The sequence below is a fragment of the Athene cunicularia genome (genome assembly GCF_003259725.1).
Source record: "Athene cunicularia isolate RWA chromosome 4 unlocalized genomic scaffold, athCun1 chr4_part1, whole genome shotgun sequence".
NCBI lineage: Eukaryota > Metazoa > Chordata > Aves > Strigiformes > Strigidae > Athene > Athene cunicularia.
Window position 1 is genome coordinate 6,624,312 of NW_020799098.1, and position 17,521 is coordinate 6,641,832.

At 35.0% G+C, this 17,521-nt stretch overlaps 1 protein-coding gene across 1 annotated transcript; it reads right to left on the reverse strand.

The window, feature by feature from the left end:
- Positions 1 to 2,700: 2,700 nt before the first annotated feature.
- On the reverse strand, positions 2,701 to 9,061 carry SPON2 (spondin 2). Its single transcript, XM_026847267.1, has 6 exons — positions 8,862 to 9,061; positions 7,842 to 8,067; positions 7,273 to 7,496; positions 6,817 to 7,008; positions 5,597 to 5,771; positions 2,701 to 3,451 (listed from the first exon to the last, which is right to left on the reverse strand). Exons 2-6 carry the CDS (start codon positions 8,062 to 8,064, stop codon positions 3,273 to 3,275), a joined length of 993 nt encoding a protein of 330 aa, XP_026703068.1. The 5' UTR covers positions 8,065 to 8,067; positions 8,862 to 9,061; the 3' UTR covers positions 2,701 to 3,272.
- Between the last annotated feature and the right edge of the window lie 8,460 nt (positions 9,062 to 17,521).

The window sequence follows — 17,521 nt, forward strand, 5'->3', positions numbered from 1 at the left end:
AAGGCTCACACAGCCGACATTTATGCCATGGTACCAGGCAGAGCTTTTCAGTTCAGGTCAGTTCATAAAACACATCGGCCCTTCCTGTGTCTTGGCTTATCTACAAAAGTACCCTGTTTTTTGTCTAGTCATTAACCACTAAGGTTCTGTACTGGATGTCTGCAGAGAAGCCACAGTCCATAGAAAAGCATGAACTCATATACAACTTCATCTGGCATTCCTGCCTACCAGGAGACAAAGAGCTTTCATGTGTTCACCACTCACTGTCCTGAAATTCCTTAAGGTACTGAACAAGTTGTTCTTAGTATTGAGGTACCCTGTTCCACTATAGGAATTGAATTTGGTGTTCATGATTTATGTAGGACCACAGTTCAAGTCTGTGGTGACTTTTTCATTGCTACGTTTACCTTTAACCATGTCTTCCATTCTGCAAGAATATCTGCCAAGGCATTAAAGCTGATTCTTCCTACAAAACATTCTTACTAAAAAAAAATCATCTTTATGAAACCATTTCAAGTTTCCTCCCAAAGTGTTTTCTGAGATTACTTTAACCCAGAAATTAATTTACCTATTTCCTTCCCTAAATCTCATGTATTTAGGACCACAGTACCTTGGCTGCAAGCCATCTGTAACACTGGATGTAAGGGAAAAGGAAGGGAGAGCTTCTCTGTGTTTCTTCACTGTCCTAAAATTTTTAGGAAAATTCCAATCCTTTGTTGAAATTAAAATCTACAAAGGCCTAGCCATATCCACATAGGGAACAGGTTCCTCACTAATCAGTTTAATAAAGAGATGAGAAGTGTACTCCATCATTAGAATGTGCTTCACTAGAACTCATTGTATCCACAGTCTTGCCAAGAAATGTCTCCATTCCTGGTGTTTGCAAAGTAAATACCTGGAACTGCATGCACAGCCAAATATTATGCAGCCACAAGGGCATCCTTCAAGAATGGCGTATTTACCAGAGTCTCCTGAAGTCACTGCTTACAAAAAAACCCTGATCTATGTAACTGACTGGTTAGGAAACTTCTGCCTGAAGGAACCTCCAGTGAATATTAATCTATGCAAACTTAAAATAGCTAAGTTATTTATCACTAACTGGAGTTTCCTGAAGTGTGTTGGCCTTTTACATATTCACTTCCATTTTTACTCCACCCCCTCCTCTCAATCCCTTCTCCCACACTGTCCTTTGGGAAACTTTTGCTTTCAGGAGTCTGAGTAAACACTGGAACTGCTCCACTATCAAATCATATCTTGTAGGACGGAAATCCTAGATCCGGGTCATGTATACAATTATAGATGGACCTAGCCCTTTAGCCGATCTGGACATGCGAAGAAACAATACTAGTGTTTAGAGAACTCCAGGAAGTTTTCTCCAAGGATATCTTGTGGCTTGTGGTTTTGTTTTCCCTAAGTCATAATTTAGACTTGCACCTGATTTCTGTCTAAGGCCTTTATTGAGTTTAATTTATCACTTATGGGTTAATCAATTTGAAATTATTCCCATCCTCAGAGAATATTTAAATATAATATTCAATATATGCTTATGTTTTCTGAGATGATGATAACTGTGTAATTATATAGCAAATAAGTTTAAAAGAAAATAAAACATAGAATGGGTCAAAATTAATATAAAAATAAGAAAGAAAAAAATTGGAAAGGTGGAGAAATTAACTAAACACAAAATATGAAAATTATAGTGTAATAATTTCAATTATAGAATGGAAACAGGGGAACCTGGGGGAAAAAAAAATAATAAAAAAAGTGAAACAATTTTAAAAAACAAGCAACAGTGGGAATCTGTATAAGATGTAGAAATTCCTGTACTTAGATCTAACAACTGCATTTATCAGCATTTGCAGGACCAACTTAGTCTAGTCATAAAGTTTCACATTTCTTTGGGTCTTTGCAAGATTTATCTCCTGGAAAAAAATATAGAGAACTTTTTAAATGTTTCAGCCCTACAGAGAATGCAGTGTGCTCCTTTAAGTACATAATAATTTTTCTGATATTTGGCATATTCCAGAAAGAACCTATTATATTCAGATCAACTCTCCTGTTCAATATCTATGCTGTATATTTATAAAATTGCAGTGCACTATAAAAATTCTGTAGGCAGACTCTAAACATATTCTGTTGAACAGTGTTGTTCCAATATTCTTTTCCTAGTTAGTAGCCACTGCACTTTATAAGCCATATGTTACTTTTGCTTTATAATGGTTATTTGACCGTTAAAACTTGCAGTCAGGACCAGTTTCTGATATACTGTGTTTTGTTATATCTGTGTATACTTCAAATTTAGATTGAAATTATTCCCATCCTCAGAGAATATTTAAATATATATTCAATATATGCCTATATTAAAACATTAGTAAATTTTCTCTATAAAATGGTCAGGATGACACAAATAGCAGCAAGGACATTTAAAGAAACAGACACATTTACTGCATATATAAAGACAATGATATAATTTATGTTATGATCAAGTGTTAACTTCGAGATAGTTGTCTCATGAGGGACACACACCAGCTAACTACCAGTCATGTTTTAAATCTCAGCAAATACTTTTAATTAAATTCAGAAGTATTCTACTTGTATCCACACTTCTGATTTTTTTCTAGTAATTTTGTTGGCCGAGTGTCCTCATGACAGATGTTCTTCTCACTTTTGAGAAAAAAAGAAGAATTTTCATCTATTCATGTCTCAAGACAAGTTTACTCAGTTATACTATTGTCTTAACCACACTGCAAATATCTGGTCACTCTGATTTATGTGAGTAGTTTGTGAAGAAACGCATGTTAAACATCTTTAGAAAGACGACAAAAATGCCAATAAATTATTAAAACATAATTTAGAGAAAAAATTAATTTCTAGGTATAAATAGCTGTAGATCAACAAATTACAGTATCTAATAACGTTATTAGTTTAGATTTTGTGGCTGAAATTTTTACATATGTGCAGTGTAATCTTTTCAAATGTCTTCTTTTCTGCCACTAGAGGGTACTCCAAGAATTTACAGTATATTTATAGCAAGGATTTATTTGGGGTTTTTTGGTCTGTAAATGATCAAGTACTGTTGTCATACTAAACCTTAGGAATTTAACCCCCCAAAATCTTGATATTAAACAACAACTTTTAAAACCAGTCTAATACCTTTTCGGCAAAATAGTGCAGCATACCTGAATTATAAGGAAAATTGACTGACATGTAGTTTAGATTTTGTTAAACTAATCCTACTTTTAAATTATCTAAATTATTATATTTTCTTTATTTCAGACACAGTTCTCTGGTTCACATCCTGTTTCTTCATCCAGATTTGGACAAGGCATTCCATTATTGGCAGGCTGAAGAAGTACAAAACGAGTTCTGATCTTGGTCCCTGTTTTTCTGCAAATACCTCTACAAAGACCCCAGGAAGACCATTGTGAAACCTCACAGTCCAGTGGTGTTTCTGCAATAGACACAATAAAAAGGTAACTTTACATAAATTTCTGCTTAAGGCAAATACATAGTTGGCAAAGCATTAAGGACTGGTGATCAAATAGTACCCTTTCTTATAAAAAATACACGTGATATTAATAAAATCCATATGTTGCCTCATAAATAAAAATGTCTGTTTTCAGCTCCTAAACTCATCGACACTGGTGGTATTATTATTATTATTACTACTTCAGTCTAGAGACTGTCTGAAGTATTATATCACTAATTCAGCATATTATCTATTGAATTGAAAATATAGAACTCATATCAAAGAAAACTATGCTTAAAAGAATTCCTTTCAAGAGATTGTGTTACAAAACATTTACTGTCAATTTTATAACTCATTTGCCTTTCATTAGTAAAAAGATCAGGATGAAAGGTTTTCTCTGGTTTATTTGGGTATATTTATATTTCACTGCAGATAGATACTGTTTCTATAGCTGCTCATATCAAATCCCATCTAACTTTTGTTCTAATTTGCTTAAAAAATAAAGTCCCATTCTTTTATCATTAAATCATCCTGCTCTTGTTTGGTATGTACACTATAGTTCCCCTTGCCAATAATGATATTCTGCCACTAGAAGCTTTTTAATACTAAAAGGGTTTTCATTATAGTTTTAATTTAGTGCAAGAAAAGAAGTCAGAAACTCAAGTACTTTTCATAATGTATACTTCCACAGAAAATATCTTTATAAAATATCTCCATTCCTTAGCAGGTTAAATAAAGATATTGCTTGTCACAGGAAATTGTCTCACAAATGTGTATTACAGCATTTGTGGGTAAAATAGGTGTGCACAAAACCAGCTTTAAACGCTGTATTAAGTGTGTGACCACTGGTATAAATTTCTGGTATTACAGTGGAACTCACCACTTCTGTTTTGATGATTCATTCCCATGTTTCTAGAGTGAATGAGGGACACAGTTTGATCTCTGGTAATTAAATCTATCCTTTTGATTCTGGAATATGTTTTTCAATGGACTTATTTACTGTTAATATACAATAAAGAGGGGATATATGAAAAAAATGTTGTTTTAAATACCATACTTTAAATGCATTGTTTTAAATATATATCCTAAAGAGGGACAAATGTTCCTTTCAAATGTTTGTGGGAAAGGAATATGACTGAAAATGAGATGTTGCACTGACTGAATATGTCTTGTTGATAGAGAAATAAATTATAAATCGTGCATTATTAGCTGTGTAGGGAATAAGCTTTATTCTGGTGATTTTGAGGTGACCAGCACAGAGCTAGAGGCACACAATCTTCAGACATTCTGGAGAAGTTCATGGAACATAGGATCTCTTATAGGAGTACATTCAGGATTTAGCCTATTGCTGTCTCTCAAATAGTATTTAGGATGTCAGTCTTCTTATTCTTAGCCCTTCCTCTTACACTTTGTAAAAATCCACCAGAAAAGTGTAAAGAGAAAATCTCAGTGGACACTGTCCAACTGCTATCTTTCCCTTAGAGCAAATATTATGTTAATTATGTATTTGTTAATTTGAGATTTGAAAATTACCCTTAAGTCTGACTTGAGTGAGTAGTTTGCATGTATTCCTACCTAAGTAACGTTATTAGATAATATATTTAAGAAAGTAAAAATGAGAGAGAACATTATTTTTGTTGTCAGGATGTATGTTTCTATCACAAATATGTCCAAATCAATTGAATTATATTAGTTCTTACTGCACATAACTATCAAGCCCTCTGACCCAGAAAGTGACCCACAATAGTTCTTTTGCTCCATCATCATTAATACTTACTTCAAACTTACAAAGAATCTGAGAACGCTATTCTGAACAAGTATTATTTATTTCTCATAAACTTCATGGATTATTGCTGATACTAAGGCTTGAGTAGCCCTTACTGTATCACCAGAATTTTTGAACCATAGCTCAAATATGCAATCCCTTCCTTATTCTTTCTGGTATTCTCTTTTATGTCAACTGACTTGTTTTATTTCCCATGTGTGAGTCTGGAAGCTATTTCTATGTAGATAGGAGAATATTCTGCCTAATCACCTATTTCATCCACATCACCTGCCAGATTTCCGCATATTTTCTGAGTGAATGGAAATAACAGAATTGAGCGTATCAAAGTACTACTCACTTACCTGAGACCGTGTCTATTATTTCATTGCTTTTAGCCGGAAGATTAAGATAAGGTGCAGGAAGACCCAGCTGGTTTTTCTTTATTTTCACCATTGTCACTTGAGCAATAGGTGGCAAAATTTTGAGTTTGGGATAATAAAATGAGTTTGCTGGGTGACTTGGAGAGGAACAAGTGATCTGTGAAATAAAAAGGGGAACCTTAAAGAAACTACATCATATTAGTAAGAAGATAACTGTAAAATCATGTTTACACAATCATGCTAATACCTTTTTGGCAAGTAAAATGCATGTAATCAGTTTCTATGAACCTCAGTTCACACAACTATTGCTAGTAATCCCAGAATTTTTATGCATAATGAGACTGGGCACAATGAATTGTACCAACCTTTGGATAGAGTACTGTGCTGGGAGGTACTGAAAACACAATAATGTATGGAATGGTTTGATGGAAAGAAGTGGTTGTTATTACAAGGAAGAATACAAGAGTATTAAGTAATAATATTATGTATACTACAGCAACCGTCATATGAATAGTGGAGGCCAAATATATTGTCTTTCAGCTTCTCTGTTCCTTGGCTCTAGAAAATCTGATATTAAAGAAAGGATTAAGTGAATTCTTATAGTATTCAAAACATTTGAGACATAGTCCTCTGTTCCCCACCACCCTTAAATTTCAAAAGCAAAGTATGAGGCATATAGAGTATCAAGTGAGCAAAAGAGACTGAAAGTGGGGTCACCATAGTAGGCATGAAGTTCTCTGCTTTCCCTTAGGTCTTTTCCCTCAAAGGTAACAGTTTCAGGTTTCAGCAATGCTTTTAACTGAAAAATCCTCCCTACATCTGTATTCACTACTAAGAATTTTCCTGTTCAGATCTATATTTACTAATTCCAGGACTTTTGTGAATATTTTTATTTTCCTAGTGTTCAAAGAATTATTAAAAATCATCTAAAAATAGTCAACTTTTACAGAAAATACTTTAAATGTAGAGCCAAATTTTCATGAACCATCTATATTTATCTAATAAATTTGGAAGATATAGAAAATAAACAAAAGCAGTAGGGTTATCACCTTATGTAATAAATCCATATTTAGAGAGCATCAGCACTCTCAGGTAACTGAAATCAGTTTCACAAGAGCCTATAGTGTAGTCATAAGATAATTATCTTTTAAAGGACTCAAAATATATAGGTACAAAGTGCTAAACTATGTATATACACCTACCTCTGTAACTGTGTCCTGTGGAATAGTGGCAAAGTTTGGGGAAGAAAATGTGAAACCACTGTCAGTTCCAGCATCATACGGAAATAGATCTACTGATACTTCTTCCATCCAGTGGTCTCCTTCACAGAGACTGAGGCTGTCAATACCCACAAACCAGTCAGGGCTTGGAACAATTCGTACAACAAATGAAACCTAATGAAACAAAATGATCCATGAGGATTGTATCACTTGTTTTGAAATGTTTCAGTCCTCCTTATAGTAATTTTAACTTAAAATCTTTGAAAGAAATGTCGTTATGCTCTTCTACTTTATAGAACCTATACAGTGCTCCCTGCAATGTGACATGCTTTGTAGTAACTCTTTGCATTATATTGTTCCTACAAGTGAGAACTCAAATATTTAATTTTGGGTGCTAGTGACATAAAATAAACTTTTAAAATATGTACATTTACTTACTAAGGGATGTCTTGAATGCACTTCTAATTCAGTGGAAGTTTGTCCTGTACCACTGGAAATGGCAGGAGCAGAGAAGATTCCATGTACACTCTGAATTTTCTCTCCAGCTTCTTCTATTTCTTTCATTAGTACCCATGCTTCACCCTTTTCAGCAAAATCACGTACACCATTGCTGGCATATTCATTTTTTTTCCACATGCTGTAGTCAGAACTATGAGTAACACCTATTTGAGTGAATACATGGCATGACATAAAAGTCTGGTTTAGATTGTCCCTATTTCTTCAATTTATTTCTGAGGTTAAAAAAAAATGTGTATAAAAATGAGTGAACACTAAAACATTTGGCTTATCACTGTTTGTTTCAGCTGCAGCCAATTGAAAACAGAAGCCAATTGAAAACAGTTGTAGATTTTTGAAAGCATTGCGGATACTTCCATTTCTGCATTTCATACTTAATAACTTTGGCTATTTTTTTTCCTTTTTCGTTAATTATCCTAAAATTGACTATTAAGAAAAAAAAAAAAAGATCAAGAGATCTCTGTTCTTAAAACTGTACATACTTCACTTACCTAGCATTGATGACCACTGTGCTGGGGGCCTATAAAGTGGATACTGTTTGGGGAAAGCAGTCTGACTCCATTTCCCTGTGAAGATTATGCTGTACTTAGCAAGTTCTTCTGCTGTGCAAATAGAATCATCCCCCACAGGCAGGCTGCTGGCATAACCTAGTATTGTTATAAGTAAGGTCCAGATAACTTTACAGGAGCAGTAGACAAACATCAGGTTTTCCATTCCCTTCCACACAAAAAGAAAAAAAGTATGTTAGCCATATTAGTCACCCTAAACTCCAAATCGAATAACAGTTACCTAATAAAATGTAACATACCATAAGTTATAACCAAAAAGAAAGCATACATCTGAAACACTAAAAATTGTTATGCTTCTAAAAACATTATTATAATGCTTTCATATTTGATATTTCCATGCTATATACTACAAATTTGTAACTCTACCTGGTACAAGTGTTTCTAATGAAAATAAAACTTAACCTTGTCCATAGTACTACCTCTGAGAAGAATCTGTTTCTAATTTTCTTTTGCAATCTTATTAGAGTCACATCTTGAATTAATTAGAGTAGCAACTGTTTCTGTGGAAAACATTAGTGGTATATTTATTCTTCTAAAGATTAAATTGCAGGTTACTTTGCCAAAAGAAATGATTTATTTTAAATTTGTATTCTACAAAAGCTGTTTTATGGCATAACATTTAAAGTCAAATATATTTCATATTTATATAAATTACTTTGCTGTCATAACTTGTGCATTAAAAAATACATTGTAATTACTTCAGATTGTTTAAGCTACATAGTTGTTAAAACCCATATTTTTTAAAAGTTGCTGTCATAGGTTTTGCAAATTTTGTTTTCAAATTAATATGTAATTGCATCAGACTGTTGAACTCCAGCAATTGTTTAAAATAACAGCCTTAAAAACTTATTTTTAAATGCTTTTGTCCTTTGAGAAAACTATACAAATATAACTAAAACACTAATAATATATTAATCTGTAAAAAGAGCTGTGAATACTCACTAAATATTTCCTCTGGAGCACTGGTAGGGGGAGAGCACCTGCTTTTGCTGGCAGCTGAGTTGGTCTGCAAGAGAAGACAGTAGGAGTCTTGCTATTTATGCCTGAAGAGGGTCCCTTTGGTCCAACAATTATTGTAATCTTTAGACTTTCCAGGTTTGCAAAATCATGCCATCTTCTTGTTTGCAATCTTTTGGATGGACTATCAGAGGTTTCCTGTCTGTCAACTGATTCAGGTTCCTATCAGAAGACTGTGATGCCGAATAGACGAAATGCTTTTAAAAAATACCTTGGATTCTTAGTAACAGTTCGAGTTTTCTGGTGCCTTTACAGCTCTCTGCTCTTATTAATGCCTCCAAGCTATACAAATGAACTGATTCCAACACTGAAATAGTTCTAGTGAATACACTTTAAATGAGAAGCATGTTTTCTTGTAAGTTTTATTGTCTGACAGATGCTCCTTCCAAACATTTACAGAGAGCTTGCTCACTCTCACACACCATATGTATGTGTTCAAATAAAAAGGGTGAGGCAGCTAAAAAAGTCAAGAGGAAAAAAAAGTTACATTTCATAATTGCACATACTCACACAGACTGTGTCTCCTGCAAACATGAATTAATTTAAAGTAGTACAGTGTATATTTTTGTGTTCTACAGTACCGTATGCTGGATGATGAAAGGGCTCTGTAACATTGTGGTTTCTTTGGAAAGAGTGGTTTTGGAAAGCTCTGAGATTTTTCTTAGCTGTCTTCAGAGGAAAAACCCCAAATAAAAATCTTATTATTACAGTTAAATCATGAATCCTCTGTAGCACAGTACATATACTTACATCACTAAAATTATTTAAATTGTCTGTGAAAAATTATGCATAATACAGTGACCCAATTAAGAAATAATGTTTAATATTTATTTTAAATTATTTTCCCCACCACCTTTCAAATAAGGGAAAACAAGGGCTTTGTGCCATGCCTTTAAGGTTAACAAATGCTATGGTGGCTGATCAGTGAAGGAAGTTCAGTTCAAAAGTTTTCAGTGAACCATGAAGAAAGTCTTTCATAGAGTCTTCTTTTGAAATTGTGAAGAATGTCACTTAAGTACTTCCACAGATCTCTAATATGGTGGACAGCATATTTTTACTTTTCAGATGGAACTCCCAGGCCATCACAAGTATATAGCTTAAGTGACACACTATTGTCCACCAGTAGGGGGTTACCAAACAACCAGTTTGTGCTTCGTGGCACTTTAACTGGAAACTTATCATTCCTTTCCCCCCATCATGGTAAATCAACAACAAAAGCCAAGAGATGAATAAACTGGGATGTCTGAATGGAATTTCCATTGATTATTCTCCTGACAAAATGGAATCTATTGCAAGTTTCAACACAGATGGATTCAGCACCCATAACCACAATTCCTGTATATCTGGACAGATGATGGGAATTCTGTAGCAAGTTGAGCCATCTAGACGTGGACATGCCCTTTATTTCCAAGGCCTCTTCCTCTATCCTATGTTAATGCAATTTTTTCCATAATTTATTTCTGTTCCAGGAGCCAGATTCCACTAAGAGCAAGAGCAAAGAGACTTCAAGGGCACTTTTATACCAGTTCTTTGAGTGTTTATTGTAGGATGATATTTGAATTACATCCAGCCCACTCCCTCCTGTGCACAGAATTCCAGATCCACAAGTTCCTTAGAGAATTGAGTCTACTTACACCAGAAGTGGGTGATCTTTCCGGCCCCTGCAGCCCTCTAGATGAACTAAAGGTCTCACAAGTTTTAAAGTATAATGCTCAGAGCACTCTTAAAAGTGCTCAAGGCTTGCTTATTTATTACTAAGTAGCTTTAAATTTTGGTAGGTTTTGTTGTTTATCATCACAGTTATTGAACCAGCTAACTTCACATACTGAAACATACTGTGAGACTTCCAGGACAACTCTTAAAATGAGAACAAAACAATTAGCTCTGGATTCAGCACAGAATTATTTAATATATCAGACTAGCCTTTTCCTTTCGAAGAAAAATTACTGCCAAAAGGCACATCACCAGACTAGATCATTCTAGTTCCGTGACTGCATGTTATGAATGTATCCACGAACAGGACAATACATGCAAACTGCATAATTTGGCACAGCTATTATAAAAAAAATTCACTAAATGATAAAAGAAAGTGAATCATTGGAAGTCGTTAACTTGGGAAGTCATCTGAGGTTTCTGAGTACAAAGTAGACAAACAAATACTGAAAATCACAAAAGTTATAGCTGATTCTTCCCTTGGAATAAGAGTGCATGATGCTTTGTACTGAGTATCCCAGAGGCTTTCCAGTTCTACAATTCTGTGTAGTCAGTTTATCCTTCTTCGAGAGCTCTATTACTTCAATTTCTTGAGGTTACCATATACTTCAACATCAGATATGTAGTCAATGGAATACAACTGTGTCTAGATCTTTTATTTTCCTACCAGTGGGGGAATGAGATACCTTGAAGCGTATTAGTTTTAAAAACCAAAGACGGCAGATACTTACAGGGAAACTGGATTATAATTATTATTTTTGTTCTCTGATCTTGGTCCAAAAAGGAGGTTTTCTTCCTTACCATTCATACCGTGGACCTTTCCCTGTTTACAATGAGGGCTCTACCATGACAGATTTCTCAGGATTAAAATATTCAGGACCTACAGCCTCATTCTTATCTTTGTTGGATTCATAATGAAATAACTGTATAAAATGCAGTATCTGTAAATGTATTTAACTATCTCCTCTCTCCTCTCTTCACACCCCCACCTCATGGCTGAAGGAGGGGGAAAACAGAAAAACATACCAAGTAATGTCAGAAAATACTAACTTGAGGACTCCCAGTCTTATTTCTTTAAATAGAAACTGTACTAAGCGTAATCAATATCTGACATTGTGAAGAACATCAAAACATCAAACGTATCTCATAGATGGGAAGAAAAAAAACCCAGAAAAACAAACAAACAAACAAACAAACAAAACAAAAAAAACCCACAACCAAACAGATTTCCACTCAATGGATTACTTTCATGGCTGGAAAACCACAGATGCCAAATTTCTGTGGGCCAGGATTTGGAGAAAAAAATGCTGTGGGATCAGAACCTATGCTTGCATTCCTTCTTCAGTTTCTATGTCCCATTAGAGAGCAGCTGAAAGCTCATGGAAAATTGGAAAAAAAAATCCTTCCATTTAGAAACCATTTTGCTTGTATATAAAATCGGACTTTTTTTTTCTCTTTTGTTTTTCAGTTTTTGTCTCTTCAGGTACACCTATTTCCTATCCACATGCATACCTCTATAGTTCCTGAATGCTAGAGAGAGTAGGCATACAAACTTGTTTTATTTAAGCACCAGTGTTAAAGTGTGCTTTGTGTTTGATTTTACTTGCAGAAGTGTGCAACTTCTGCTGTTTCTTGTCAATAAGAGAACAGTCTTAAAGTTCCTGCAGGCTTTACCAAGATGCACAAGATGAAAGCTGGAAAGTATAAAACAAAAATGGTGTCCAGATATTTCTGGGTTTTAAATAACAGTCATAACTGTGTCTAAAATATCCGGCATTTTTGCTAGCCAAAAATAATTAGTAAAATAAGAAAACAAGGAAAAGATGCTACTTAAAAATATAACAGTACAGTCAATGCCATGTTGATTCTTGAATCATTTCACCATAGGAAAACATTTATATGAGCATGTTTAGGCTATCTCACAGGAATATAACGCATTAAAAGGGTGTAAATTCCATTTTGGTTAGTCAGAATACTTTAACCTTTTTTCTGGTAAGAGCAAGATTGGCATGATTAGTTTTGACTGTAAGATTAAAAGTGATTTAACTAGAATGATTGATCTGAAGTTACTTTGCCTACTTTTATTCAAAACAGAAGCTGCAGAAATCTTGTATTTATATTCCTGAAGTGCTACCCCACACTACAGTTTTACTAAAGCAATTTCCATTTTGCTGGTAAGGAGTGTATATGCAACTTTGATATTCACAGGCTGTTTAATATGCTTATGACGAGCTAGCATCTCTTTGTCTACCAAGAAAAACACAACATTGTATTACTTAAGAAGGATTACAGCCATACTTTCTCTCCTGTAGTTACCATGGATACACATACAATTATGGACACTCAGCAATGCCAAAAGGTTTACATTCTGCTGAAGCCCTCTGAGCTCTAAGTTGTAAAACCTCAGTGCCAGAGTGGCAAGTAGCAGAATATTTTATCATGGAGAAATTGTGGTCTTGGTTTAGAAGCTTTTATAAAATGAAGCATTTACATAGGAGAATAAAGCGTTCCCAATATTAGATGGTACAATTGTAGTGAAGGCATCTTTAATCTTTATTCATCTTTTGGGATAAAAAATCAGGTTTTATGTGCTACATATATAAACTGCCACTATAAATAATGTCATTATAGTCGATAGAATTTAGAGAACTGTCAGTTCACCCTTTAATCTATACTTACATCTGACCAAATGAATAACTGATGAGTAGCTCCACTAACTGTATTGGTAAGCTCTCCATTGATCAGACACCTAGCTCTCATGAAACCATCTACACATAAGTAACTGATTCAGGCATCTCTATATTTTGTTAAATCCAAATCCTAGTGGACTTCATTAGATGTTGTCACTGATGACTATAATCAAGGTTCAACCTGCTAGTAGGGAAATGCAGATTCACTCTGTACTTAGAGTTTACAATTTCCCTTTGTAAGTGTTGGGGTTGAGGGAGGGTGTGATTTGTTGTTGTGATTTTTTTTTTTATTTTTTTTTTACTTCAGGGCTCACTGAGAATTCAAGCCAAGATATGGAAAAGGAATAAGGATAAGGAAAAATCCCAGTTTTATCAACTACCATGACACTGATCAGCAACAAAAAGCTCTTCTGTCATCTTCCATCATCTGTATTTAAGTCACTTAGTACTGAAAAATCTAATATGTAGGCCAGACCTAAATAACCAAATCAAGGTCCTCTATGACAGTGACCAGAAACTATGCCTCTCTTTGGGTTTCTTTCCATGCCCATGGGTTAGGTTCACCTGAACTGTGCAACAATAACAAATATATAATTTTTCCCGTTTTCCAAAAGAATTTGCAAGAAGGTGCTATAATCCCACTCTTTTTTGCATCCCAGTTTCTTATTTTCACCTCCTTTACACCAGTAAAATGTGGCTACACAGTGAGACAAACTGAAGAACTGACCTGGTTAAGAGAAAATCTTTCTTAATTATATTTCAGTCAAATTAGTTCCTTCATTTGACTCACTGACACAAGAAACACACTAGAACAAGCATCTCCCAACAGAAAAGAGGATGAGAGCACACATGTCCCTGGCAATACAGGGTTCAGTTTACATGGAAGTGACAGTGTAACCAAGTAACTCATTGGTTAGTGAGACTAGGGTTTGTATCTCTTAGTGCATCCATTGCCTGGGAATTCTTTGGCCATTCCAATTTGCTGAGCTCTCTCAAATACCCAAGGTGTTTGACTTTTCTGGATAGCCACCTTCACCAGCACTTTTGGTTTCCAAATATATTGTTTATCATATTATCACAGAACTTGTCTTCCACCGTATCAGTATCCTTCAGAAATCAACTCCTGTTAGTAAGGTGTGAGCCATTTTCTCCTCTTTCTCCACAGTCCTTCAGGCATAATATGTACAGCTGGTTGTTCTTGGCTCCCACAAGTGCTCATCAGCTGGAACATCCTGATGACCTAACCATCAAGGTTATCTATCCAATTCATCTGTAGCAGAAACAATGAAATCTTGTAATCTCCTTTATGAGTAAAGAAGAGTTATCTTGGAAACAATGAACTCAACTGGAAATAAATCATTTAAATCCACAACTCAGCAGCTAAATCACAAATCAGGAACCTTCTTCCCATACTGTGGCTGATCCCTATGGTAGATATGAAAAAGTCTCACAGGGCCTACGCACTCAGGCAGCTCCTTTATCCTAGACTTCGTCGTTCAGACCACTGCATACCCGCAACAGCCAACTAGTACTGCCAGTACCTCTTTTGGTTTCCAAAGGGTCTTGAAACAGGATGGTGGAGTAGGAATTCATGCTGTCTTTCTAGCCACCAAAACTCCTCAGAACTGAGGGTAAAATCCAGCATCTTTTACCCGTTCATCAGTCTGATATTCTGAGCTGAGGGATGAGGGTCAGCTTTCAGAGCACTGTGCTAATCTGTGAAATGCCTGCACCAGCAGCTTTAGGTCACTGGACTGTATAGTATGCATGACTTAGCAGAACTCTGAAACAAGCTGATTATTTAGAAGATGCTGAAGGCAAATCTTGCAGACTTGAGTTGGAGAATTGCAGGCATCCCTGCTTTTAATTTACTTCAGACAGGAAAATCTCTTACTGAAACAAAAACTGGATCTGAAGAAAATCTAATGTGTGTTGTATTACAGCTTCATTACAGTGCAAGACAGGATATTTTAAAAAAAAAAAAAAAAAAAAAGTGGTTTAATGTCCATATTACTTCACTCCGTTGTTCTTCAGTAGGATTAAGTATACAGCCTGTGTAGAAATCCCTGTGGTCATTCCAATATGGTAGTTTTCAACTTTACTGTATTGTTTAACCTACCAGTTTTATTTATTTGTTCCACTGTTTCAAATGTGAAGAGAATTGGGATTTTTTTGTTGGACTTCATTCTTCTCACATCTTTTTGTTGCTAGTGGAATTGTCTTTATTTCTAACTCTCACTTGTTAATAAACTCAATAGTTTTCTATTACACCACAGAGAATATTTAATATAGCTGCATATATAAAGGTTTAAGAAGAAGATAACTGAAAACTGGCTAAGGAAAATCAGGAACAAAACTACAATAGGAAAATTAAAAGAATAAAGATTAGTTCTCATTTTGTGGAAAATATGGATGACATCTTTCAACAAATCTAATCTTCCTATTATATCTTTCACTTCATTTGTAGAGTGGAATGAACCTGTACCATTAACATTTTTACTTCTTGTTTGCCGTTGAATTTCCACTGGAGAAAGATTTAAACACTTAGTAATTCTACTCATATCACTACAAAGACTACTTTTCAAAGTGTTGACTTTCTAAGACCAATTTGATGCTTTCTTTGCTTTGTAGAAGTGTCAGTCCTTTATCTCTGTGGCAACACTGTAGAAGACCACCAAATTATATTTCTAAAAGAGTTACTACCAAGGCCACTCTTTGCTTATGGTATTTCCTGATACACCATCAGTTTTGTTGATTTCTCTTGTATTTTTTCAAAGGTCTTAAATATATTAAATTATAGTAGTGGAGTTATAGAATTAAATCTTTAATTCATGCAAATAATGTTACTATAAAAAAAATGAATTGATCTTTTCTGGGAAGTCATCCATATATCACAGTCTGTACATAGCTCTAATTCAGTAAAAGATCCATTATTTGCCACCATAGCACAGTGTCATCTTCCCACCTTAGTATGGGCAAGGAGTCAGTGCAGCCTTAAGGGTAGCATTGGAATGAAGAATTGTGGCAGAATGAGAAAACTGGCAGATTGGGACCACAATTTTGGCACCACAATTTTGGCACCAAGATGTATTTTTTACCTTTCCCCATGGAAATTATATAGGAATATCAGTACAAGTTTGTAATTTACATATATAATTCTGTCATCACTCCTTAGCATGGTTATAAATATGATCTAATCACACTAACAAAACCTAGGAATTTCTAATTTAATGACAGCTGATAAAAACGTGATTATGTTATTTGAGAGCATAAGATCTTAGATTGAGTGAAGACCTCAGGCACTTGAAGTATTGTTCGACATTTGTTAGACCTCATCTAGAATGTTGGTTCCAGCATTGCATCCTCCTTAACCTCCATACAGGAAAGACACTGATAAACTTGAGTCAGTTCAACAGATAACCACCAAGTTTTGTATAGCCTGAAGAAGAGAAAGCTTTCAAGGGAACCTGATAGTAGCCTTCCAGGGCCTGTAAAATCATCAAGAGGATTAAGTTAGGCTCCACCATGGTGAATGTTGGAAGGATGAGTGATAATGGGCATAAATTGAAGCAAGAGAGGTTCAAACTGGATATAAGGAAAAACTTTTTCACCATCATAACAGTAAAGGGATGGAGCAATTGACCCAAAGATACAGTGCAGTCTCCCTCCTTGGAGTTTTTGAGAAAAGACTGGATAAAGCACTGAGCAACCTGATTTAATCTCAAAGCTGACCCTGCTTTGAGTACGAGATTTGACTAGAGACCTTCTGAGGTCCCATATAACCTAAACTATCCTATGATCTTATATTATGAAGAAAATTTGTTTCTGATCTTATTCCAATGCTTCAGGTAACAGCAAAAAAATTCATCTGTCTAATTCACAGGCTTTCTCCACATTTGGGGTTTCTCTTTCATATGCAATACCAGGAATCTAATTGCAAAATCAAGGTTTGTAAATGAGGGGGATGTAGGGCTGATTTGTATGGATGACATGAATACATGTCTATGCCGTACAATGGAATTCAGCTCACAATTCCCTGAGTTAGCACAAACAACCTCTCTCTGAAACTTGAGACACTGAAGTTAAACAAACATGGTGAACATGGAGCTAATTCATGGGCTGAGAAATGGGATCTATAAATTCACAAACAGGCTCAAACACAATTATGTTTCTTTTGATTTA

What these genes read in the sequence shown, in the direction of transcription:
- SPON2 (XM_026847267.1), bottom strand. Translation starts at nt 8,064, where the DNA reads ATGGAAAACCTGATGTTTGTCTACTGCTCCTGTAAAGTTATCTGGACC. An exon ending in ACAGTGGTCATCAATGCTAG is followed by an intron (nt 7,497 to 7,841) that starts GTAAGTGAAGTA and finishes TCACTCAAATAG; the next exon opens with GTGTTACTCATAGTTCTGAC. An exon ending in AATAATAGACACGGTCTCAG is followed by an intron (nt 3,452 to 5,596) that starts GTAAGTGAGTAG and finishes TGTCTATTGCAG; the next exon opens with AAACACCACTGGACTGTGAG.